General features: G+C 45.3%; 1 protein-coding gene and 1 long non-coding RNA gene across 3 annotated transcripts in view; one reads left to right on the forward strand and one right to left on the reverse strand.

Moving 5' to 3' along the window:
* LOC309552384 overlaps positions 1-24,462 on the forward strand; it is an 879,384-nt gene that overhangs the window by 849,085 nt on the left and 5,837 nt on the right. The gene's annotated exons all lie outside the window — the stretch shown is intronic.
* The window catches only part of PLD2 (phospholipase D2), a 148,867-nt gene that overhangs the window by 99,470 nt on the left and 24,935 nt on the right, over positions 1-24,462 (reverse strand). For both annotated transcript variants that reach the window (XM_082253318.1, XM_082253317.1), the window contains exon 2: positions 3,254-3,374. In XM_082253318.1, coding sequence (XP_082109444.1) covers positions 3,254-3,362 — 109 coding nt within the window. In that variant the 5' untranslated portion in view covers positions 3,363-3,374. The remainder of the gene's footprint in view (positions 1-3,253; positions 3,375-24,462) is intronic.

Below are 24,462 nucleotides of genomic sequence, written 5' to 3' on the forward strand. Positions count from 1 at the left end.
GCACTTTGTCCGCCCTGAACCCGTTTTGCATTATTACTTCTAGCCTTGCACCTGCTTAGTAAACTGCAAGTTACAGTTATTCTCAGTCTGCTCATTTGGCCGGTTAGCTATTTTTGGTAATCTAGTAATAGATAAGTCTTTACTCACTAGACGTCAGCACTTCACTGAACAACTGCTAGTCACCCAGAACCATAGGTCTGCCCCATCTCATTTTTTAGGGCAGACTATGTGTAGACCAGCCTTTCCCAACCTTTACAACACAGAGCAACCCTTGAAATAACTTTATGGTCTCAGGGAACCCCTGCTAAAAATGACTAGATCTAAAACTCGTGATACATTAGTGGACATCGGAAAGAACTTCCCCCCTCACAGATAGCGAAAAAAGATTATTGGTGTCAGTGGGAACTTAATTTGAGAGGCAAAAATTGCCAATTTCTGAAGGACCTCTGGAGGAACCCTAGAGTTCCATGGACCCCCAGTTGAGAAACGTTGGAATAGAATATTGTACACAAAAGTTTTGAAAGAACATCCTTTTGCCTCCATTTCCCTTGACATCCAGACTTCCCATTGGCTAGAATGTCTAGAAATTTTTACTACCTACTTTAATTTCAAGGTATTTCTTTTATGACCAACAGATAAAGCCATAAAATTATCCAGATCCTCTCTATAGTAAAGTGAAACTCCAGCATTTTTCAGTTTTGGATAGAATGATGAGAGGTTTAAAACTTGTGCCAGTTTTTTTTTTTTTTTTTTTAAATTGTGCTTTTAACTGCATAAAAAAAAGGTTTGGATATAGTTACAAAAAAATAAAAAAAGAAGAAAGAAGAAGATTCTCTTCAGGACAATGAAGATCATTTATGGTTATAAATCATGCTTGGATCAACAGCTTTTAAAACTGAAATGTTGCTAAATATAAACCTGAGAACCTTGACCATTGTGTAATGATTGACTGGAATGTGGATAGATGACTTGAGAAATATTTAATTCCACTTTGTTTTAAGAGAAAACAAAGATTCAGAGCGCTCAGGGAACACGGCAGATACAATGAACCAGTTTAAACATGGTTGGCGGATAATCACCTATAAATGTGATCACAATGGACTGCAGTGTTGACTTTGCTATTACCTCGTTTCCGAGACGTGTCCTCTAGTCGTGCTGGTCCATCTACAACATGCTTTGGAGATTGTTGTGTAGACCACTTTATCACTCAGGATATTATATAGTATATTTTTATACATACCTTCTGTAGTAGTGACGGTTATTCTTTGCTCTTGAGCTACCAACTTAAAGAGACTCTCTCGAAAGCTCATAATGATAATAGTTGGCAACTCGGAGTGCTTCTCCAAATGAATTCTTTATGGGCTACATAAGCAATGACACAAAATCCAAAATGCTTATGCACTTTGCCTTACAAAGCATTCCTCCTAGCACGAGGAAGGCTTTGTATGCCGAAACGCGTTAGTATTTTGGGTCATTGCTTATATAGCCAATAAAGAATTCATATCAAGAAGCACTCCTTAGTTTCTACTATCATTATGGACTTATGTTGTGGGAAGCGAACACCTTAGCCAGAGCACCGGTCTCCTGCCTTTATATCCCAAACACAGCAGTAGAGTTTGGGTAAGATTTGCTCCTTTCTCTTGAAAGCTCACCTGCTGTCCCCCCCACTCCTTCGTCAAGGCCTGGAGTCAAACTCTGTGCAAGGTCCATGTTGGAGGTTGTTGGAGCTTACATAGTGTTGATGACATTGCCTCTTCAATCACATCACTGATTTGCCACTTAGGCACTCTATTATGGGTTGCTTATGTTCCAGGAGCACCGATGGAAGTAGACGAAAGTGAGTAAAAGTGGGTTAAGAGGGTGAGCTTATAAAAAAACATGTCAATTGCTCTAATTGGGCTGTATTTTTATTTTTTTTTATTATATTTATTTCTTCTAGATGTCGTCAGGATGGTCCTATAACATGCAGGTTCTGCTTTAAATCCTTAATTCTCCTTAGTGATGCGAACAGAGGGCAGCACTGCTCTTCGTATAATTATACTGCGAGCACAAGGTGCCATAGTAATGCCCCCTTAAGGGTGGGTCGATGACACCCTACACAATGAGTGTATGTCTTGGTCAGGGGCCAGTCTCAGAGACCAGTAGTTAAAGCAGTAGAGGGGTTCCCACCAACCAGATGGATAAGTGCAGCAGCAGGACAACCTAGCAGATGACACAAGCTCATCTGATCTGTCTAAGCACTAACCCGTGTTCACCAGAGCTCCTGATGGTGGAGATGGGTTTTGCTGCATGTTAGTACCAGGTCACGGACCTCAGGAGCGCCCCACCAGGAGGTGAGAAAGCTGGGTCCAGTAGCCGATAGAGCAGATAGGGATCAAATAACCAGATAGGGATCAAATAACCAATCACTAAACAAGCCAAAGGTCGGTAACTAGTGGTCACAGGATGGAAGCATAGTTGAGGAACAAGTCAAGGGTGGGTAATGAGTGATGGTGGAGATACGGATGGCAGCAGGTGTGACAAGAGCAGGATATTGGCTGGAGAAGAGCACAATAATCTGGCAAACAGGAAGAGCAAAAGCATGGCTTTACATTGAAGTTTATGGGAGGAGCAAATGGTTCAAGAGCAACAAGGTTGAAGCAAAGATCGTTTAAGGAATTGCTCAGGGAGCTGTCCAGCATCCCAGGTGGCTCAGCAAGAAGAGACACAGCAGAGGTCGCAGGATCAGACCCAGGTCCTGACAGTATGTCCTCAGTCTTCCTGGTTGAATGACACCGTGCATAATTCAACATGCAAGACTTGCATCTTGTGAGGGACTGTGCCATGGAAGAGCTGCTTCTTTATTTTTAAACCCTTGCTTGAGACTTTATGTCTCTAAATAATTGTATATGGGCCCTGTACCAGAATTAGTATCATATAGTTGTCTATAGATGCTCTGCTACACTAATAAATGTCAAGAGAAAGATAGCAATAGGCACTGCCATTATGCCACACTCTTAAAGCCAGCAAGGGGTTGAAGGCACTTAACGTCTTATAAAACACATAGGTATTGAATGGAAAACAGAAACTCATTTGTAAAAACTCTCATTATGTTCTAATAGGATTTAGTACACTTTAACCACCACCCCACCTAACTAATAATGCCCAAATTGGTCTCACTGCTGGAAAATATCTGGCCTTGTATGGGTAACCTACAAGTGAATGGTTAGTTTTTGTAGGATTTGCTCTTAACAAGTCTCTGCTCGGGTTTTACCGTCATCATCTTCTCGTACGGAGTCCAGTTCATCCAGTTCAATGTCCAGGGCAGCCGAGTCGAGATGTTCGGGGAGGAAACATCCATCTGGCGTGTCTGGGGACTGCATGGTGGCCAACACCTGCAATGGCAAGGTAAACAGATGAGGAGAAATATTCACAAAAAGTATACAATTCACAAAGTATATAACCAACCGTTTGCTTCTACACACCCCCACATGCTTCCCCGCCATGTTTCTTGGGGGTCAATGCTCACACCTGTAGACACAGGGCTGGCATGGCTGGTGCACCGGGTAAAGGGGAGGGAGACCAGCAAACATCTGTTCGCAGATCTCTCCTACTTAGTATTCAGAGACATAACTAGAACCTTCTAGGCCCGGTACAAGAAACCATAAAGGGCCCCCCAACCCCCACCGGGGCCCCCTCACAGTGACAGAACATCTGGAAGATGTACCGTCCTCAGTGGTTTGAAAATTTCTTACACGTTTTGGGGCTTAACCTCTTCCTCAGAGCCTTGAAGGAAGAGGTTAAGCCTCGAAACGCGTAAGCCATTTCAAGCCACGGTACATCTTCCACTTCTGATGCTGACGGCAACTCAGTATTGTGATATGCACTTACCAAGAACTTGTTTGTGAGTATTTTTATTTCTATATTTAATAAATTCTTTTATGGAGGATAATGCGCTAGGCCAGTGCGCCCTTGTGTTTGTTTTTTGATTGCCTTGGTTAAATGGAACCTTTGTGACCCTGGTACTTCTGCCACTGGTCTCAGTAGTTTTTGTTTTTTTACTATGTATTTTTTTTTACCATTTTATATATTTCTTTCCAATTTTATTTTTCAAGGAGACCCATGGGGGGGGGGGGGGGCTTTGGTGAAATATCAGGGATTCTAAACAGACCTCTGATATTTCACCTTTGAGACAGAGAAAGGAGGTGAAGGACACAGCCCTCAATCGCCTACTCTGCAGCCTTAGCTGCACAGAATGAATGAACAGGAATAGCTCTGTACAGAGGATCCCTGTTCATTTACAAACCGAAGCATAGTAAACACCGTTTATTATGCTTCTGTTATGAATGGACAGAGTTCGAGATCTGTATGGATCAATGACTATTTATTAAGACAAGGAAGGGGCCGGTAAATCACACATTTACCAGCCCCTTCCCTGCTCTCCATCCTGACATATCCCCTGCAGCAGCCAACAGGAGAAGGGAGGGGGAACTTGGCAGCGCTGTGGGGGATGAAGGGGGGAGATAAGGGGGGGGGGCACAGAAGTGAAACTTGAGTGACGGCTCGAGTCTGCTAACATCACATCCAAGATGGCAGCACCCAGTAGCAGTCTTTTGGATGTCTACACAAGGGAGGCTTCTACAAGTAACTAGCAAGCATATAATGCAGTAAATGCATATAGTCTTATAGGAAGATTGCCGTAAAAATGGATGGTCTGGTGGCAGGGTCCCTTTAAACATATACAATAGGAATCTATGACTTCCATATGTCTACAGACTGATTGCCAACAATAATTGTTGTTAGCAAAGCTAAGCTACTAAAGGAACCACAAACTATATACAATTTCTACAAATGATAACCTAGTTTATACTTTTTAAGTATTTTTATTCTTAACATAAAATACTTCAGGATCAATTTTAAAAAAAATGTTTGTTGTGCAGGCATCAGAAGCGTTCAACAAAGCTGAGTGAAATGTCACCGTAAATTTTCTAAGCGATTAATTCCGGTCTCATCACCACCATCTAGTGGCCAAAATGCAGTATTATTTTATTGAGGTATTTGAGAAAGCTATACCACATTTGGCCACTAGATGGAGCTGACAATACAGGGTCTTGGAACAATTATGGAGACATTTCGTTCAGACTGCACAAAGGCTTCTGACATTCGTGCAACAAATGTTTAATAAATAGACCCCTCTGTATAAAATGAGTACAAAACATAAAAGGATATGTGTGCCCACCAGGGAGAGGGCATTTCAGGGAACTTTAACTAACACAGCAGTCATTCTTCAAACTTTTGGAAAACACGGTTATTTCCAGGTGACAAAAAGCTATTTTTTTTGCCTGGGGCTTTCCAAGCAGTTATGTTTATTCTTAAAGTGAAGCTTTCATTAACTTTAATCTGCATAAACAAACTCCTGACATCCAGTATGTAGCTCTTCCTTTCCCATCCAGACTGTCCTTGGCCCGCCTCTTTCATTAATTGGATTTCAGTTCTTTTGGGGGCTCATGGAGGCACACACGGGCAGGGCCAGGACAAAGGGTGGGCAGAAGCCCTGGGCGCAGCGTGCATTGTAGAGATGGGGAGGTGCCACAAGTTCCTTCTACTATAAGGCTGACAGAAGTAGTGCCAGCCCAGCGTTGGAAGTAGCAAGGAAAGGAGGAGGGAGCCGGGAGGAGGTGCGGGCTGTGCTCTCTCTCCCCTCCTCCTGATAAGCTTGAATATAATGAAAGGGGGGGACCATTTGGCATCCTTGCCCTGGGCACTGGATGATCCTGTCAAGTGGGTATTACCCAGGGTGGTCTGCATGCAAATACACCCTTAGTAGGAAAGCCCACTCACCCATCGAGGCATTTTGGTATTTGTATAACTCCTGCCAGGAGCCCACCAGGGGACTGCTTGCATCAGTACTGAGGACTCTTGAGAGTATTGAGGCAGGGTTAAGTTTTCAGGAAATGATGTACGGCACCCTGCGGGCCCCTCCCACCAGCCATAATCTCATACCTCCCAACTTTTTGAGATGGGAACGAGGGACACCTATTAGCAAAAGTATGTAGTCATAGGACACACCTTTTGCCACGCCCCCTCAAAGGAGAACTTTAAAAAATGATTGGTTAAACCCTCAAGTGCAATTTTTTTTACCACTACTATTCCTTTATATTGGCTTTTGGAATTTACAAATGCAGCAATTTAGAAATTGGATGAAAGGTTTAGTACTGAGAAACACTTTTTGATCGATCAGTGGTGTATTTTATATACAATTATACAGATCAGACCTAAAATGAGGGACAAATGAGGAGGGACAGAGGGACTTTATTCCAAATCGGGGGCAGTCCCTCGAAATCAGGGGCAGTCCCTCGAAACCAGGGGTAGTCCCTCGAAATCATGGGCAGTCCCTCGAAAATCAGGGGCAGTCCCTCGAAAATCAGGGGCAGTCCCTCAAAAATCAGGGGCCGTCCCTCAAAAATCAGGGGCCGTCCCTCAAAAATCAGGGGCAGTTGGGAGCTATGTGATCTGCCTGCGTTGGCTACAGAAGCACAGAGACCCAGGGATGACATCACTAGCATACCTCCCAACTTTCTGAGATAGGAGCGAAGGACACCTATTAGCAAAGTATGTAGTCATAGGACACGCCCCCCTGCCACACCCACTTAAAGGAGAATCATAAAAAAAAGAAAGAAAAGGATTGGTTAAACCCACACGTGCTTTTTTTTAATCACTACTATTCCTTTATTTTGGCTATTGGTACTTACAAATACAGCAATTTTGAAATTGGATGAAAGGTTTAGCACTGGGAAACACTTTTTAATAGATAAATGGTGTATTTTTTAAAGATCATTTTTTAAATGAGGGACAAATGAGGAGGGAAGAGGGATAGAGGGACTTTATTCCAAATCAGGGACAGTCCCACAAAATTCAGGGACAGTTGGGAGCTATGCACTGGGTCTATAATGAGTTATGTAATGAAAACTGAAGGGTTGTCTATTAAAATGTCATTAGCATATTGATATTGGGGGGGGAGGAACCAGGGAAGGGAAAAAAGACCCAGATTGACCATTAAATTTAAAGCGTAACTCCACTTTTGTTGAGAAAAAAAACATTCCCCTCTGGGTGATCTCTGTACATTACAAGGATTTTACCAAACGTTGTTGCAGATTCCGACCTTTTGTTATTCTGAAGAAATCATTGTTTGTTCCTCTGTGCTGAGTGGGTCTAAAGGGAGTGGCTTCATAATTATCTATCAGCTGTGGCAGCTGCAGGGCACTAATGAGGAAATCTGCTGAGCCTGCATCCCTTTAGACGTGTTCCTATTGGGAGAATCTCACCAAAAAATGAGATTTTTGTTACAAGGGATGCCAGAAACCTAACTTATAGACTTCTGGGAAAATTGGTGAGCCAATCACACAAGCCCTAAAATTATATTTCTGGGGGTGTGGTCAGTATACATTCTGTGTACAGAACAGCTCCAGGTGGCCATATTGTATTGCATTTTCAGAAAATTACAACAGCTGCAGATGGAAAAGAAAAGGTCATTTTTTATAACAATCAATTACAATATGACTTGTGTCACAATTGTATACGCTATATTGTTTTTCTTTATTTGCTATTTTTTTTCCCCACGAAAGTGGAGTTACCCTTCAACCGCTTCCGGACAGCCCGCCGCAAACATACTGTGGCAGTCTGTCCCTCCTGCGCGAACCGACCTAGGGCTAGGTCGGTCGCGTGCCTGCAGCTAGGGGGCGAGTGCGCACCACCAGCGGCACGTTCCCGCCCCCACTCGGCAGCGGGGACTCCGATGCACGGCTCAGGTGGCTCCAATTGCTGCCTGAAACCCGCGATTGTTCCCCGATGAGAGAGAAGAACGGTCGGCTGTTGTGAACACAGCTGACCGTTCTCCCTGAAATGATCACAGAGCTCCTGTGATCCTTCTATATAGGATTACATGTCTCTATGGTCATTCCACAAGCTACACCCACCCACAGTTAGAATCACTCCCCTAGGCTCACATTTAACCCCTTGATCACTTACTGTGTTAACCCCTTCCCTGCCAGTGTCATTATTACACTAACAGTGCATATGTATAGCACTGATTACTGTAGTAATGTCACTGGTGCCCCCAAAAGTGTCAGGAATGTCAGTTAGGGGTCCGATCTGTCCGCCGCAATGTTGCAGTCCCGCTAAAAAACGCAGATCGCCGCCATTACTAGTAAAAAAAAAGCAATAAAAATGACATAAATCTTTCCTGTAGTTAGTAGACGCAATAACTTTTGCGCAAACCAATCAAAATACCCTTATTGCGATTTTTTGTTCCCAAAAATATGTAGCAGAAAACAAATTGGCCTAAAATGTTACAAAATTTAGATTTTTTATTTTTTTTGGGAATGTTATAATATCAGAATGTGAAAAATATTGTTTTTTTTTTCAGAATTGTCGTTCTGTTTGTTTGTAGCGCAATAAATAAAAGTCGCACAGGTGATCAAACACCACCAAAAGAAAGCTCTATTTGTGGGGGAAAAAAGACATCAATTTTATTTGGGTACAGCGTCGCACGACCGCGCAATTGTCCGTTAAAATAACGCAGTGCCGAAACGCAAAATATGGCCTGGTCATTAAGGGGGCAAATCCTTCCGGTCCAGAAGTGGTTAATGTCCCTGATGGGGGGGGGGGGGGGGGGGGTTCTATTGTTTTTATACTATGTGGACTTCAGCTGGAGGATGGTGAGTCAGACTTCATGGTGGTGAGCCCTTAGAAAATACATGCCGGTGTCAGGTTGGGTTGGACTGGCCCTTTAATAGAGAGTAGAGGTCCTGGCTGAGCGGCGGCCATTCATTCATCGGAAGATCTGCAGAGTTTCTAGAATTACCGTCAGAGCTTTGTAGTGAAACCACAGGGAGTGCCCGGCTCAGCCACGCCACTCAGGAAAAATGATTCATATAGAGTGATGGCACGCTGCCACAGCCCGGCCTTCCCAACCAGAAGGCAGCCCAGAAACGTAGGACAGAATCCTTCATATCCATTTATGTGTTTTCTGTACCGGTAAAGGGGCTTATATTCCACCTCCAATATAAAGCTTATGTTGGAGGTTGAATATAAGGAGGTTGGAGGTTGAGTGGACCTTTTCCATCACATCACCTATACAGCAACAGGAGCATTTTTTTTTTTTTTTTTTTGGAAAAAGCTCCATATTTTATCATTAAAAAGCCCTCCCTTAAACACCAGTCAGTGACTAAACCTAGGCGATGCCACGCAGCAAGAAGCATTTCCTCAGGCTCCCCTCCCCCAGTGATCAGGCTGTACAATGTAACTTTGTATCAAGTCACGAGGCGAGAGGATACAGCAGATGCGGATCTGTGTCCGACATTTGTGAAAACAGCCAAGGATGTGCTTAAATATACACTTTTTAAAAAGGTTAAAAAGGAAAACTTTGAAAAACACATCAGATTTCAATGGGGGAAAAGATATCATGCTGCATATGTAAGAATATGCAGTAACTGGCTGCATATTCTCGCCACATGTGGCCGGATTTTGTCGTGCACAAGTAAGGAACCCAGGATTCACTGCACCACCGACAATGGGTCCAAGGATTTTATCCCGATACCCAATGGTAGTCAGGGTGCCTTTTGTCTAGCCCGGGGGTGGGCAAACTTTTTGACTCGAGGGCCACAATGGGTTCATATATTGGACCCGGGGGCCGGACCAAGAGTAGATGGCGAAAAACGCTGTAAAAAATTGCGTGACTTTGAGGTCACAAAAGTGTGAAAAGGGCCTTCAGTAATTAAGTATAGTGTGCCCCCTTTCAATGCAGAGTGACCATCGTGCCCCCTTTCAATGCAGTGACCAGTGTGCCCCCTTTCAATGCACAGTGACCAGTGTGCCCCCTTTCAATGCACAGTGACCAGCGTGCCCCCTTTCAATGCACAGTGACCAGTGTGCCCCCTTTCAATGCAGAGACCAGTGTGCCCCCTTCAATGCAGAGACCAGTGTGCCCCCTTCAATGCAGAGACCAGTGTGCCCCCTTCAATGCAGAGACCAGCGTGCGCGCCCCCTTCAATGCAGAGACCAGCGTGCGCGCCCCCCTTCAATGCAGAGACCAGCGTGCGTGCCCCCTTCATTGCTGAGACCAGCGTGCGTGCCCCCTTCAATGCAGAGACCAGCGTGCGTGCCCCCTTCAATGCTGAGACCAGCGTGCGTGCCCCCTTCAATGCAGAGACCAGCGTTCGTGCCCCCTTCAATGCAGTGTGCCCCCCCCAGACCAGTGCAGCAGCAGCGGCGGCGGCTTCTCCTCAGTCCCCCGGCGTCTCGAGTCCTCCCACCTCCTCCTCAGCCAATGGCATGGGGTTTGCCTTGCGGCCAATCAGGAAGCGGGTATAAGACCCGCTTCCTGATTGGCCAGGAGGAGGATCCGTGTGACAATAGCGAATTTTAATTCGCTATTGTCACACAATGGGTGGGTCTCGGGGCGCACTGCTCTGTGCCCCGGGTCCACCCTTTGCTGAAGCCTAGGATCGGCCGCCACTGTAAATGAATAAATTAGCTAGCGCTCTGCGGGCCGGATTAAAAGGTCCGCCGGGCCGTAGTTTGCTCATTCTTGGTCTAGCCTGTAGAGGTCTGTGTATCCCTCCATGGATATGCTTCCCCAGACCATCACTGACCCACCACCAAACTGGTCATGCTGAACAATGTTACAGGCAGCATAACGTTCTCCACAGCTTCTCCAGACCCTTTCATGTCTGTCACATGTGCTCAGGGCACCAGTGGCGGACCTGCCAATTCTGGTGTTCAATGGCAAATGCCAAATCAAGCTCCACGGTGCCGGGCAGTGAGCACAGGGCCCACTAGAGGACGTCGGGCCCTCAGGCCACCCTCATGAAGTCTGTTTCTGATTGTTTGGTCAGAGACATCCACACCAGTGGCCTGCTGGAGGTCATTTTGTAGGGCTCTGGCAGTGCTTATCCTGTTCCTTCTTGCACAAAGGAGCAAATACTGGTTCTGCTGATGGGTTAAGGACCTTCTATGGCCCTGTCCAGCTTTCCTAGAGTAACTGCCTGTCTCCTGGAATCTCCTCCATGCTCATGAGACTGTGCTGGGAGACACAGCAAACCTTCCGGCAATGGCATGTAATGATGTACCATTGTGGAGGAATTGGACTGCCTGTGCAAACTCTATAGGGTCCAGGTATTGCCTCATGCTACCAGTAGTGACACTGACCCTAGCCAAATGCAAAACGAGTGAAAAACAGTCAGAAAAGAGGAGTAGGTAAAAAAATGTCAGTGGCCTCCACCTGTTAAACCATTCCCGTTTTGATGGTCCTTTCATTATTGCCCATATAGGGCACATGCTGTTAATTTCATTAACGCCAAAGCAGCTGAAACTGATTAACAACCCCCTCTGCTACTTAACTGACCAGATAATTATACCAGGAGTTTATTTGACTTGATGCTATACTCTGATTAAAAAGTGTTCCTTTAAATTTTTTGAGCAGTGTAGTTTAGAAAACATGTTGTAATTTCCCAAGGTGATGAGCGGTCGGTGCACTGGCTTGGAGTGTCGTCCTAGCAACCGAGCAAACATATAGGTAAAAGAAAGCTGGAAACTGGATCCACACACCCAAAATACATAAGCCCTGTATCACTTTGTACAACACCTTTCATTTCCATAAACTCAATATTTACGAAAGATCAAGCTGCTGGCCTTATTTCACCTATATACAGTATATAGCCAAGGATGTGCAGGCACCAGGGATTGTGACATCTCTGAGCCAGCATATCAGCCTAGGTCAGGGGTCTCTAAACTTTCTAACCAGGGGGCCAGTTTGCTGTACTGTAGACTTTAGGGGGGGGGGGGCTGCGGCCACTGAGAGTAGAAAAAGGTAATGGGGAGAAACAATGCTCTGTCTTTGGGGTGAGTGGGAGGAATTGTGCCCCATCATTGGTGCCATTGGGTGAAATTGTGCTTCATCATTGATGTCAGTGGATTGGAATTGTGCCCCATCATTGATGTCAGTGGATTGGAATTGTGCCCCATCATTGATGTCAGTGGATTGGAATTGTGCCCCATCATTGGTGTCATTAGACCCCATTGTTGGTGTCATTGGAAGGAATTGTGCCCCATCTTTGGTGTCATTGGGAGGAATTGTGCCCCGACATTGGTACCAATTGTTGGTGTCAGTGGGAAGAATTGTGCCCCATTATTTGTGTCAGCGGGAGAACTGTGTCCCATCATTGGTGCCATTGGGCCCAATTGTTGGTGTCATTGGGAGGAATTGTGCTTCATCATTGATGTCAGTGGGAGGAACTGTGCCCCATCATTGGTGCCATTGAGCCCCATTGTTGGTGTCATTGGGAGGAATTGTGCCCCATCGTTGGTGTCATTGGGAGGAATTGTGCCCCATCATTGGTGTCATTTGCACCAATTGTTGGGGTCAGTGGGAAGAATTGTGCCCCATCATTGGTGCCACTGGGCCCAATTGTTAGTGTCATTGGGAGCAATTGTGCCCCATCATTGGCACCAACTGTTGGTGTCAGTGGGAAGAATTGTGCCCCATCATTGGTGCCACTGGGCCCAATTGCTAGTGTCATTGGGAGGAATTGTGCCCCATCATTGGTGTCATTGGCACCAATTGTTGGGGTCAGTGGAAAGAATTATGCCCCATCAGTGATGTCTTTGTGAGGAATAGTACCTCTTCATTGGTGTCAGTGAGGAAGAATTATGCCCCGTTTTTGGTATCAGTGGATGAACTAGTACCCCAAGGGCTGGAAAATGCAAGCCAGCAAGGGGATTGTCCAACCAGCAGCTGAACATAAAAAAAAAAACAGGGGTTAAGGAGGCCGGCTAATGTCATTGACTAGACAAGGTCAAATGTAGTCAATGACAGCAGCCAGCATCCTCACCCATTTATTTATATAGAGGTGTTTGCAGGGAATCTGTCAGCTGCAACCAAAGTCCGTTGGGAGAAGGTTGTCTGCGTGGATCATCAAGATCGGCATTCATCATAATTTTCATGGCTCTACATCACTAGATGACATGATTGATAATGGGTTTACACTGGGAGATTTTTTATTTTTTTATTTTTTTGGGGGGGGGGGGCTTTTTTTTTTTTTTTTACATAAAAGGACTTTAGCAAAGTGTGTTTTTTTTATTATTTTGTAATTTTTTTTGTTAATGAGTAACCAGAAGCACTCTGTACCCCTTAATACTTCACATAGGGGGAGGGCCAGATATATGGGAACCGACTTATCTTAACCAATTGCCGACCCGCTGCTGTGCCAATAAACTGCAATGGAGCGGCTCCTACAGACACTGAGACGTACCCATGCATTACTGCGTGTTTTCCGGGTTTCATGCCCTCACCCGCCTAGTCCCCCGTGATTGCATGCAGTGGCAGTTTGTCCGCAGATCCTAGCCAATGATTTACAGCCAGTTGCCTGCTGATGAGCTGTGTCCAATCACAGCAGAGACCCCTGTGTTAATAAACAACACAGGGCATTGAACAGAGGGAACGATCACTTTGTTTAATTTCCCTGCAAGAGGGGAAGGGGAATTGTGGTAGGAGGGAGCATTTTTTGGGGGGGGGGGAGGGTTTTTGCTGGGGGGGGGGATGGGGGGATGTGCACTTTAAGAGGAAATTTGAGGGATTTGAAAGGTAGAGGATTTGCGCTAAGAGGGGTGATTTTTTTTTTTGGGGGGGGGGGGGTTATTTAGCAGGAGAATCAGATTTGCACCGGGGGGAGGGGAATTTATGCTTAGAGGGTAAGCATGCCAATTGGTGCGCAATTTTTATTTTTTCGGGGGGGGGGGGGGGGGTTGCTGACACATAATGCTCAAACATCTTGGGGGGGGGGGTGCTGACACATGATGCTCATACATCTAGGGGGGGGGGGGTGCAGTTTGCCCTGGGCTCTAAATGATCTTGCCCCAGCTCTGCTCAGCCAACAGCATCAAGGGAAGAGGGAAGAGAGAACTCAGGTGGAATGAGCCGGAAGGACCACTGGAGGTAACTCTGGAGGAGGTGTAGAGATCCACAGCTCAGGTGGGAGAATCTGTCCACAGGACAACTATTAGTCGTGTGCTCCACAAATCTGCCCTTTATGGAAGAGTGGCAAGAAGAAAGCCATAAGAAGTTCCGGTTGCAGTTTGAGAGAAGCCATGTGGGGGGACACAGCAAACACGTGGAAGAAGGTGCTCTGGTCAGATGAGATCAAAACTGAACTTTTTGGCCTAAGCAAAACGCTATGTGTGGTGGAAAACTAACACTGCACATCAACCTGAATACACCATCCCCACCGTGAAACATGGTGGTGGCAGCATCATGTAGTGGGGATGCTTTTCTTCAGCAGGGACAGGGAAGCTGGTCACAGTAGATGGGAAGATGGACTGAGCGAAATACAGGACAATCTTAGAAGAAAACCTGTTAGAGTCTGCAAAAGACTTGAGACTGGGGCGGAAGGGTCACCTTCCAGCAGGACAACGACCCTAAACATACAGCCAGAGCTACAATGGAATGGTTTTGATCAAAGCTTATGCATGCGTTAGAATGGCCCAGTCAAAGTCCAGACCTAAATCCAATTGAGAATCTGTGACAAGACTTTAAAACTGCTGTTCACAGACGCTCTCCATCCAATCTGACAGGACTTGAGATATTTTGCAAAGAAGAATGGGCAAAAATGTCCCTCTCTAGATGTGCAAATCTGGTAGAGACATCCCCAAAAAAGACTTGCAGCTGTAATTGCAGGGCAATGGGGCTCTACAAAGTATTGACTCCGGGGGGTGAATACAAATGCACGCCACACTTTTCACATATTTATCCGTAAAAAAATGTGAAAATTTGTGGGGGGATGGGTGTCTCTAAAATGTATTTGTTTTCTATTATTTATTTATAATATTATAATAAATTATATAATAATTATAATAAATATAATTATAATTTTATAAAATAATTATAATAAAATTATAAATAAATATAAATTATAAATAATTATAATAAATAAAAAATTTTTTTTTACTTTTTTACAAATCGCAGAGTCAACTCGGCTGGCACAAGGTGACTGAACGGCAGGAGGGGGCTCAGGGGGCCAGGTCCATCACCAACATCATCATCGGGTCAGCCGGTGGCTATGGCTGGACGGAGCCGGACGGAGTCTGAGTGACAGAGAGAGACTGTCATGGTGGTGGAAGTCAGACAGAGTCAGACGTGGGTGGGTGGACTAGTGTTAGTGCAGGAGGACAGTGGACTGGGAGCTGGAGAGGGGGGGGGAGACTGGAGGAGACAGAAGAGAGAGACTGTCATGTCATCAGGTGTGTGGTGTGACTGCAGAGTGGAGGAGAGAGGAGACACTAGGACAGAGCAGAGGACTGGAGCCAGATAGGGCCCGCGGTGAACAGTCATTTTTTTTTCAAACCAGGCCAGCACAGCGTTACTTAAGCCCCGGAAGATTTTACCCCCTTCCTGACCAGGGCCTATTTTGCGATTCGGCACTGCGTGACTTTACTGGACAATTGCGCGGTCGTGCAACGCTGTACCTAAACTAATTTGATGTCCTTTTTTTCCCACAAACAGAGCTTTCTTTTGGTGGTATTTGATCACCTGTGCGATTTTTACTTTTTGACCTATAAACAAAAAAAGAGCGACAATTTTGCAAAAATAACAATATTTTTCACATTTTTTTTATATGAAATTCCCAAAAAAAAATATGTAAAAATCAAAATTTTTTAACATTTTAGGCCAATATGTTTTATGCTACATATGTTTGGTAAAAAAAAAAAAAAAAAAAAAAATCGTAAAAAGCGTATTTTGATTGGTTTGCGCAAAAGTTATTGCGTTTACTAACTAAGGGAAAGATTTTTGTCATTTTTGTTGTTTTTTTTTTAACGCGTAGTGGCGGCGATCTGCGATTTTTTTTGCGGTACTGCGACATTGCGGCGGACAGATCGGACCCTTGACTGACATTTTTGACACTTTTGGGGGTACCAGGGACATTACTACAGTAATCAGTGCTATACATATGCACTGTTACTGCAATAATGACACTGGCAGGGAAGGGGTTAACTTTTTTTGAGAGGGAGGGGTTAAGTGTGTCCCTAGGGGCGTGATTCTAACTGTGATTGGCTGTAGGTGTAAGAACAGAGATCAACGGTCCTACATAGCAGAACCGTGTGATCTCCATTCCTACACAGGGGAGAATGACAGGCGGCTTTGTTTACATTAGCCGCCTGCCTTTCTTCTGGTGTAACGGACGATCGCGATTGCCCGGCGGACATCGGGTCCGCCAGGCACACACGCGCGCGGGGGGGGGGGGGGGTCCGTGACCGAGCGGGAGCGTGCCTCAAGCGGCGCTCGCTTGCTCCCTAGAGCCTCACAGGTTAGTGACGTAGTCCTACGCCGCTTTGCCTGTGAGGGGCTGACCGACGCCGTAAATAGTCGTGCGACGGTCGGCAAGTGGTTAACAGCTACCTTCCTCACCACCAGTCCTGGAGAGTCACTCAGACAGTGCAGTGCTTTTGTTGGTCCTAAAAATCGAATTGTTGTCTTGGTTTAGTCGGCAATTATTAGAAGAGATTGGTGTTACACCTGTCTCTTCTATTGCTGACTAAACCAAGACAACAATTTGATTTTTAGGGCCAACAAAAGCACATACAAGTTTTATTTCACAGTGCACAGCAGCCACAGGCAAAAATGCAAAGTCAGACTCAGTCATATATCACACAGAGGCAAAACTTCAATCCTAAAGTAAGTATTATTTAAATGTAATTACTACTACTCTGTCTCTGCTACTAGTAGTATTACCTACATTTAAATAATACTTACTTTACGATCGCAGTTTTGCCTGTTATATAGACTGAGTCACTCGCTTTGCATTTGTGCACCGTGAAAAAAAGCTTGTATGTGCTTTTTTTGGTCCTAAAAATCTAGTTGTCTTGGCACTTTTCCACTGCGAGTACCGGCTCGGCTCTACTCGGCCCTGCTTGGCCCTGTTTGGTTTTCCACTGCTGGTACCGCATGGTACGGTGTTGGAACGGTACGGTACAGTTTGCTTTTCCACTAAAGTAGTACTAAAGTTAAGTGGGTGGGATAACAACGATTCTCTGACCAATCATTGGCTAGTAGTGACTGCATGCAAAGGATTGTGGGATATGGTACTGGTATGGTACCTGTTGGACCCACAATCGAGGTGGTACTGTTTTATGGCACTTTTCCACTGCAAGTACCGGCTCGGCTCTACTCGGCCCTGCTTGGCCCGGTTTGCTTTTCCACTGCTGGTACCGCATGGTACGGTGTTGGAGCGGTTCGGTACGGTATGGTTTGCTTTTCCACTTAAGTAGTACTAAAGTTAAGTGGGTGGGATAACAAGGGGGTGGGTGGGATTCTCTGACCAATCAGTGACTAGTAGTGACTGCATGCAAAGGATTGTGGGATATGGTACCGGGTATGGTACCTGTTGGAACCACAATCGAGGTGGTACTGTTTTTGAGAGCCGTACCGTTCGGTTCCATGCAGTGAAAAAGCGCCGCCGTACCGTACCGAACCGTTCCTACACCGTACCATGCGGTACCAGCAGTGGAAAAGCACAAAAGCGAGCCGAACTGTTCGGTTCCATGCAGTGGAAAAGCGCCATTGGTTTAGTCAGCAATAGAAGAGATAGGTGTTGTTGGCAACAGCAACTTGGTTGGCAGGCAGCACTTACATTTCCGAGCAACAGTACCTACCTACCATCAATTTAGAATACTAAGAGAGAAAAAAATTATGAATATGCTTTTAAAGGAAAGTAATTTCAGCAAGCATATGTTTTGAGTTATTATTACTGTAGGCCTCTCTACTGATCTCTCTGTGGGGTAGGGGCCAAGAGGGGATGTTACAGGGTCTCCCTATTGACAACCAGTGTAAGAGGGGATGTTATAGGGGCTCCCAGTAACATCTCCTCTTACACTGGTTGTCAGTGGGGAGCCCCAGTAACATCCCCTCTTACACTGGTTGTCAGTGGGGTGACTGTAGTATGGTAAGCAACGGGTTAGGTTGCTGTCTGCAGTGACCCAGTAACATCCCCTCTTACACTGGTTGTCAGTGGGGAGCCCCAGTAACATCCCCTCTTACACTGGTTGTCAGTGGGGAGCCCCAGTAACATCTCCTCTTACACTGGTTGTCAGTGGGGAGCCCCAGTAACATCCCCTCTTACACTGGTTATCAGTGGGGAGCCCCAGTAACATCCCCCCTTACACTGGTTATCAGTGGGGAGCCCCAGTAACATCCCCTCTTACACTGGTTGTCAGCGGGGAGCCCCAGTAACATCCCCTCTTACACTGGTTGTCAGCGTGGAGCCCCAGTAACATCCCCTCTTACACTGGTTGTCAGCAGGGAGCCCCAGTAACATCCTCTCTTACACTGGTTGTCAGTGGGGAGCCCCAGTAGCATCCCCTCTTACACTGGTTGTCAGTGGGGTGCCCCAGTAACATCTCCTCTTACACTGGTTGTCAATGGGGGAGCCCCAGTAACATCCCCTCTTACACTGGTTATCAGTGGGGAGCCCCAGTAACATCTCCTCTTACACTGGTTGTCAGTGGGGAGCCCCAGTAACATCTCCTCTTACACTGGTTATCAGTGGGGAGCCCCAGTAACATCCCCTCTTACACTGGTTGTCAGTGGGGAGCCCCAGTAACATCCCCTCTTACACTGGTAGTCAGTGGGGTGCCCCAGTAACGTCCCCTCTTACACTGGTTGTCAGTGGGGAGCCCCAGTAACATCCCCTCTTACACTGGTAGTCAGTGGGGAGCCCCAGTAACATCCCCTCTTACACTGGTTATCAGTGGGGAGCCCCAGTAACATCCCCTCTTACACTGGTTGTCAGTGGGGAGCCCCAGTAACATCTCCTCTTACACTGGTTGTCAGTGGGGAGCCCCAGTAACATCCCCTCTTACACTGGTTATCAGTGGGGAGCCCCAGTAACATCCCCTCTTACACTGGTTATCAGTGGGGAGCCCCAGTAACATCCCCTCTTACACTGGTTATCAGTGGGGAGCCCCAGTAACATCCCCTCTTACACTGGTTATCAGTGGGGAGCCCCAGTAACATCCCCTCTTACACTGGTTGTCAGTGGGGAGCCCCAGTAACATCCCCTCTTACTAAGGGGGGATGTTACTGGGGCTCCCCACTAACAACCAGAGTATGGGATGCTAATGCAACTGGGAAAGACTCTGATGTAAGAGGAAACTTTAATGTAAAGGGGGCCTTGCATCTGTTTCCATTTCAGGTTGCAACGCAACAAAATGGGATTATTTTAGAAGGGTTGTGATGTAACGCGTGTTTTTTTTTCTATAACCACTGCAGGTGACAAAAATGATGGGTTATATTAACCCGCTCTCACTGGTTCAAAAATAACAAATATTATTTTACCTTGAAGTCCCCCCCAAATCACACTGTTAATTGCATATTGTAATTGTTTGTAGCATAAATACAGAAATGTGCACTAAAAATGTTTATTTTTGTAAGTTTTGGAAATTCCAGTAAAAACTTGGCTGTGCCAGTAAATTTTGGGTGTCGTGTCAGTGATTTTTAATGTGATGGGTTGGTAACACTGGAATAAGCTTTGATCTAAACCATTCCATTGTAGCTCTGGCTGTATGTTTAGGGTCATTGTCCTGCTGGAAGGTGAACCTCCGTCCCAGTCTTTTGCAGACTCTAGCAGGTTTTCTTGAAGGATTGCCCTGTATTTAGCTCCATACATCTTCCAAACAACTCTGACCAACTTCCCTGTCCCTGCTGAAGAAAAGCATCCCCACAACATGATGCTGCCACCACCATGTTTCACAGTAGGGATGGTGTGTTCAGGGTGATGTGCAGTGTTAGTTTTATGCCACACATAGCCTTTTGCTTTTAGGCCAAAAAGTTCAATTTTGGTCTCATCTGAGCAGAGCACCCTCTTCCACGTTTGCTGTGTCCCCCACATGGCTTCTCACAAACTGTAAACTGACGTCTTATGGCTTTCTTTCCACAATGGCTTTCTTCTTGCCGCTCTTCCACAAAGGTCAGATTTGTGGAACGCACGACTAATAGTTGTCCTGTGGACAACTACAGCTCCACCAGAGCTCCCATGGGCCTCTTGGCTGCTTCTCTGATGAATGCTCTCCTTGCCCGGCCTGTCAGTTTAGGTCAAGGGTCTTCAAACTACGGCCCTCCAGCTGTTCAGGAACTACAATTCCCATCATGCCTAGTCATGTCTGTGAAAGTCAGAGTTTTACAATGCCTCATGGGATGTGTAGTTCTGCAACAGCTGGAGGTCGGTTGTTTGAGGATCCCTGGTTTAGGTGGACGGCCATGTCTTGGTAGGGTTACAGTTGTGCCATACTCTTTCCATTTTCGGATGATGGATTGAACAGTGCTCCGTGAGATGTTCAAAGCTTGTTATATTTTTTTTATAACCTAACCCTGCTTAAATCTTCTTCACAACTTTATCCCTGACCTGTCTGGTGTGTTCCTTGGCCCTCATGATGCTGTTTGCTCACCAAGGCTCTCTAACAAACCTCTGAGGGCTTCACAGAACAGCTGTATTTATACGGAGATTAAATTACGCACAGGTGGACTCTTTCTACTAATTAGGTGACTTCTGGAGGCAATTGGTTCCACTAGAGTAAAAAGGGCCTAAGAAGAATGGGCAAAAATGTCCTTCTCTAGATGTGCAAAGCTGGTAGAGACATCCCCAAAAAGACTTGCAGCTGTAATTGCAGCAAAAAGGGGTTCTACAAAGTATTGACTCAGGGGGGCTGAATACAAATACACGCCACACTTTTTTACATATTTATTTGTAAAAAATTTTGAAAAACAATTTGAAATTTTCTTTCCACTTCACAATTATGTGCCACTTTGTGTTGGTCAATCACAAAAAAATCCCAATAATCCCAATAAAGTACATTTACATTTTTGGTCGTAACATGACAAAAATTTGGAAAATTTAAACACTTCAGCCCCGGAAGATTTTACCCCCTTTCTGACCAGGGCCTATTTTGCGATTCGGCACTGCGTGACTTTAACGGACAATTGCGTGGTCGTGCGACGCTGTACCCAAATGAAATTGACGTCCTTTTTTTCCCACAAACAAAGCTTTCTTTTGGTGGTATTTGATCACCTGTGCAAATTTTTGATCATGCGCTATAAACAAAAAAATAGCGACAATTTTGCAAAAATAACAATATTTTTCAAATTTTTTTATATGAAATTCCCCCCCAAAAAAATGTAAAAATCAAAATTTTTTTACATTTTAGGCCAATTTGTTTTCTGCTACATAGGTTTGGTAAAAAAAAAAAAAAAAAAATCTCAAAAAGCGTATTTTGCGCAAAATTTACTGCGTTTACTAACAAAGGGAAAGATTTTTGTCATTTTTATTGTTTTTTGTTTTTTTAACGAGTAATGGCAGCGATCTGCGATTTTTTTGCGGCGGACAGATCGGACCCTTGACTGACATTTTTGACACTTTTGGGGGTACCAGTGACATTACTGCAGTAATCAGTGCTATACATATGCACTGTTACTGTAAAAATGACACTGGGATGGAAGGAGTTAACTTTATTCGAGAGGGAGGGGTTAAGTGTGTCCCTAGGGACGTGCTTCTAACTGTGATTGGATGTGGCTTTGTGTGTAACAGCACAGATCAACGGTCCTACATAGCAGGACCGAGTGATCAGTGCTTTTACACAGGGGAGAATGACAGGCGGCTTTGTTTACATTAGCCGCCTGCCTTTCCCCCTCTCCACCCGACGATTGCGAGAGACCGGCGGACCCGTTGGAGGTCAGCAGGAGGAACCAACACGCGCCGGCTTCTTTGGGCACGAGCGGGGGTGGGAGCGTGCCTCCGGCGGTGCGCGTGCGCCCCCTATTCGCTCCCAGGCTAGTGACGTACCGGTACGTCACTTTGCCTGGGAGGCGCTGACCGCCGCCGTATGTAGTCGGGCGGCGGTCGGCAAGTGGTTAAGGGTTATGAATACTTTTTCAAGGCACTGTATGCAGTCATGTTGACACCAGGAAAACAGAAAAATGTATTAAATACTTACCGTAATTTTCCTTTGATGGGGCCAATCCATGGCAGCATACTACCATATGTATGTTTCCATGTTGGCGCCAGGCAAAAAGAAAATTGTATCAAATACTTTGTATTTTTTCTTTGATGGGGCCAATTAATGGCATAATTTAACCATGTGTACACTGCCATGTTGGTGCCAGGCAAAAAGGAAAATTGTACTAAACATTTACCGTAATGATGGGGCCAATCCATGGCAGCATACTACCATATGTATGCAGTCATGTTGGTACAAGGATAACTTCTTTTTACTGGCGGTTATACAAAAATTAGGAGGGGGAAGGGGGAGGGGGGACCCCAGTGGAAGGGTCATTTGGAATTGTCCTTTAAGGTCAACTTTAAGACTTGACAGGCCTGCTTTAAGTGAATGCTCCCGTCCCGTTGTCCTCGCATGTTTTTCTGGTTATATAACACTGGGAGTTTCCAAAACAATGACCTCTGTCTGCACACAGAGAGCCGTCCCCGGCTCTGCAGGAGTCATCCCATTCCCAGAGATTCCTCGTGTGCTGCCCAGACAACGTTCATTCCTAACTAAAAAGAACACCGCAATGCCTGCCAGCAAACTTCAATTCAGCAAAATCGCATTTGGACACAAATGTGTTTTTGGAAACCTTTTACGGTAATTACGAGACTATATAAGGAGATCAGCGTCTGGTGTGAAATTTACAAGGGAATTGCAGTTACTAATAATAATTCATATCTGTTGCTGTATTAAAATAACACTTCGATTTAAAAAAAATAAAATAAATAGGTTTTAAATTATACATTTTTGAATTATTTTATGTTTTTTTTTTTTTTTTTTTTTTCCCCACTTTAGTTTTGCACAATTTTAGAGGCTGCTCTTCTGTACTGAATTGGCTTAGTCTGATTGCACTGCATTGGAAGCTGCAGCAAGTCAAATAGAGTTTGCATCTTTTACTGGCTGAAGGATGCCCAGGATCATCTAGAATAGATCTTTCCTTCCCAGCCTTACTGTCCCTGGCCTGCCCCTATTTATGAATGGACTTTGATTGGATTGGTTGGCTTAGTGCTAGACTGGCAACCAAAGAAGTTTCTCTGCACAACTATGCATGAAGGGGCAGCCAGGGGGCGCACACTGCAAGGGAAGATTTTGTCCAGTTCCCAGATTTCCCCCCCCACTTTTGAGTGACATCTTTTCATTTTCTATATATTTTGTACTTTTTATTATATACTTCCCCTTCCTCTGCAGATACAGTGGGTACGGAAAGTATTCAGACCCCCCTTAAATTTTTCACTTTTTGTTATATTGCAGCCATTTGCTAAAATCATTTAAGTTCATTCTTCTTCCTCATGAATGTACACATAGCACCCCATACTGACAGAAAAACACAGAATTGTTGACATTGTTGCAGATTTATTAAAAAAGAAAAACTGAAATATCACATGGTCCTAAGTATTCAGACCCTTTGCTCAGTATTTAGTAGAAGCCCCCTTTTGATCTAATACAGCCAGGAGTCTTTTTGGGAAAGATGCAACAAGTCTTTCACACCTGGATTTGGGGATCCTCTGCCATTCCTCCTTGCAGATCCTCTCCAGTTCTGTCAGGTTGGATGGTAAACGTTGGTGGACAGCCATTTTTAGGTCTCTCCAAGAGATGCTCAATTGGGTTTAAGTCAGGGCTCTGGCTGGGCCATTCAAGAACAGTCACAGAGTTGTTGTGAAGCCACTCCTTCGTTATTTTAGCTGTGTGCTTAGGGTCATTATCTTGTTGGAAGGTAAACCTTCGGCCCAGTCTGAGGTCCAGAGCACTCTGGAGAAGGTTTTTGTCCAGGATATCCCTGTAGTTGGCCGCATTCATCTTTCCCTCGATTGCAACCAGTCGTCCTGTCCCTGCAGCTGAAAAACACCCCCACAGCATGATGCTGCCACCACCATGCTTCACTGTTGGGACTGTATTGGACAGGTGATGAGCAGTGCCTGGTTTTCTCCACACATACCGCTTAGAATTAAGGCCAAAAAGTTCTATTTTGGTCTCATCAGACCAGAGAATCTTATTTCTCACCATCTTGGAGTCCTTCAGGTGTTTTTTAGCAAACTCCATGTGGGCTTTCATGTGTCTTACACTGAGGAGAGGCTTCCGTCGGGCCACTCTGCCATAAAGCCCCGACTGGTGGAGAGCTGCAGTGATGGTTGACTTTCTACAACTTTCTCCCATCTCCTGACTGCATCTCTGGAGCTCAGCCACAGTGATCTTTGGGTTCTTCTTTACCTCTCTCACCAAGGCTCTTCTCCCCCCCCGATAGCTCAGTTTGGCCGGACGGCCAGCTCTAGGAAGGGTTCTGGTCGTCCATAACGTCTTCCATTTGAGGATTATGGAGGCCACTGTGCTCTTAGGAACCTTAAGTGCAGCAGAAATCTTTTTGTAACCTTGGCCAGATCTGTGCCTTGCCACAATTCTGTC

The sequence above is a fragment of the Pelophylax lessonae genome, assembly GCF_965119305.1.
Source record: "Pelophylax lessonae genome assembly, chromosome: 4".
Lineage (NCBI taxonomy): Eukaryota > Metazoa > Chordata > Amphibia > Anura > Ranidae > Pelophylax > Pelophylax lessonae.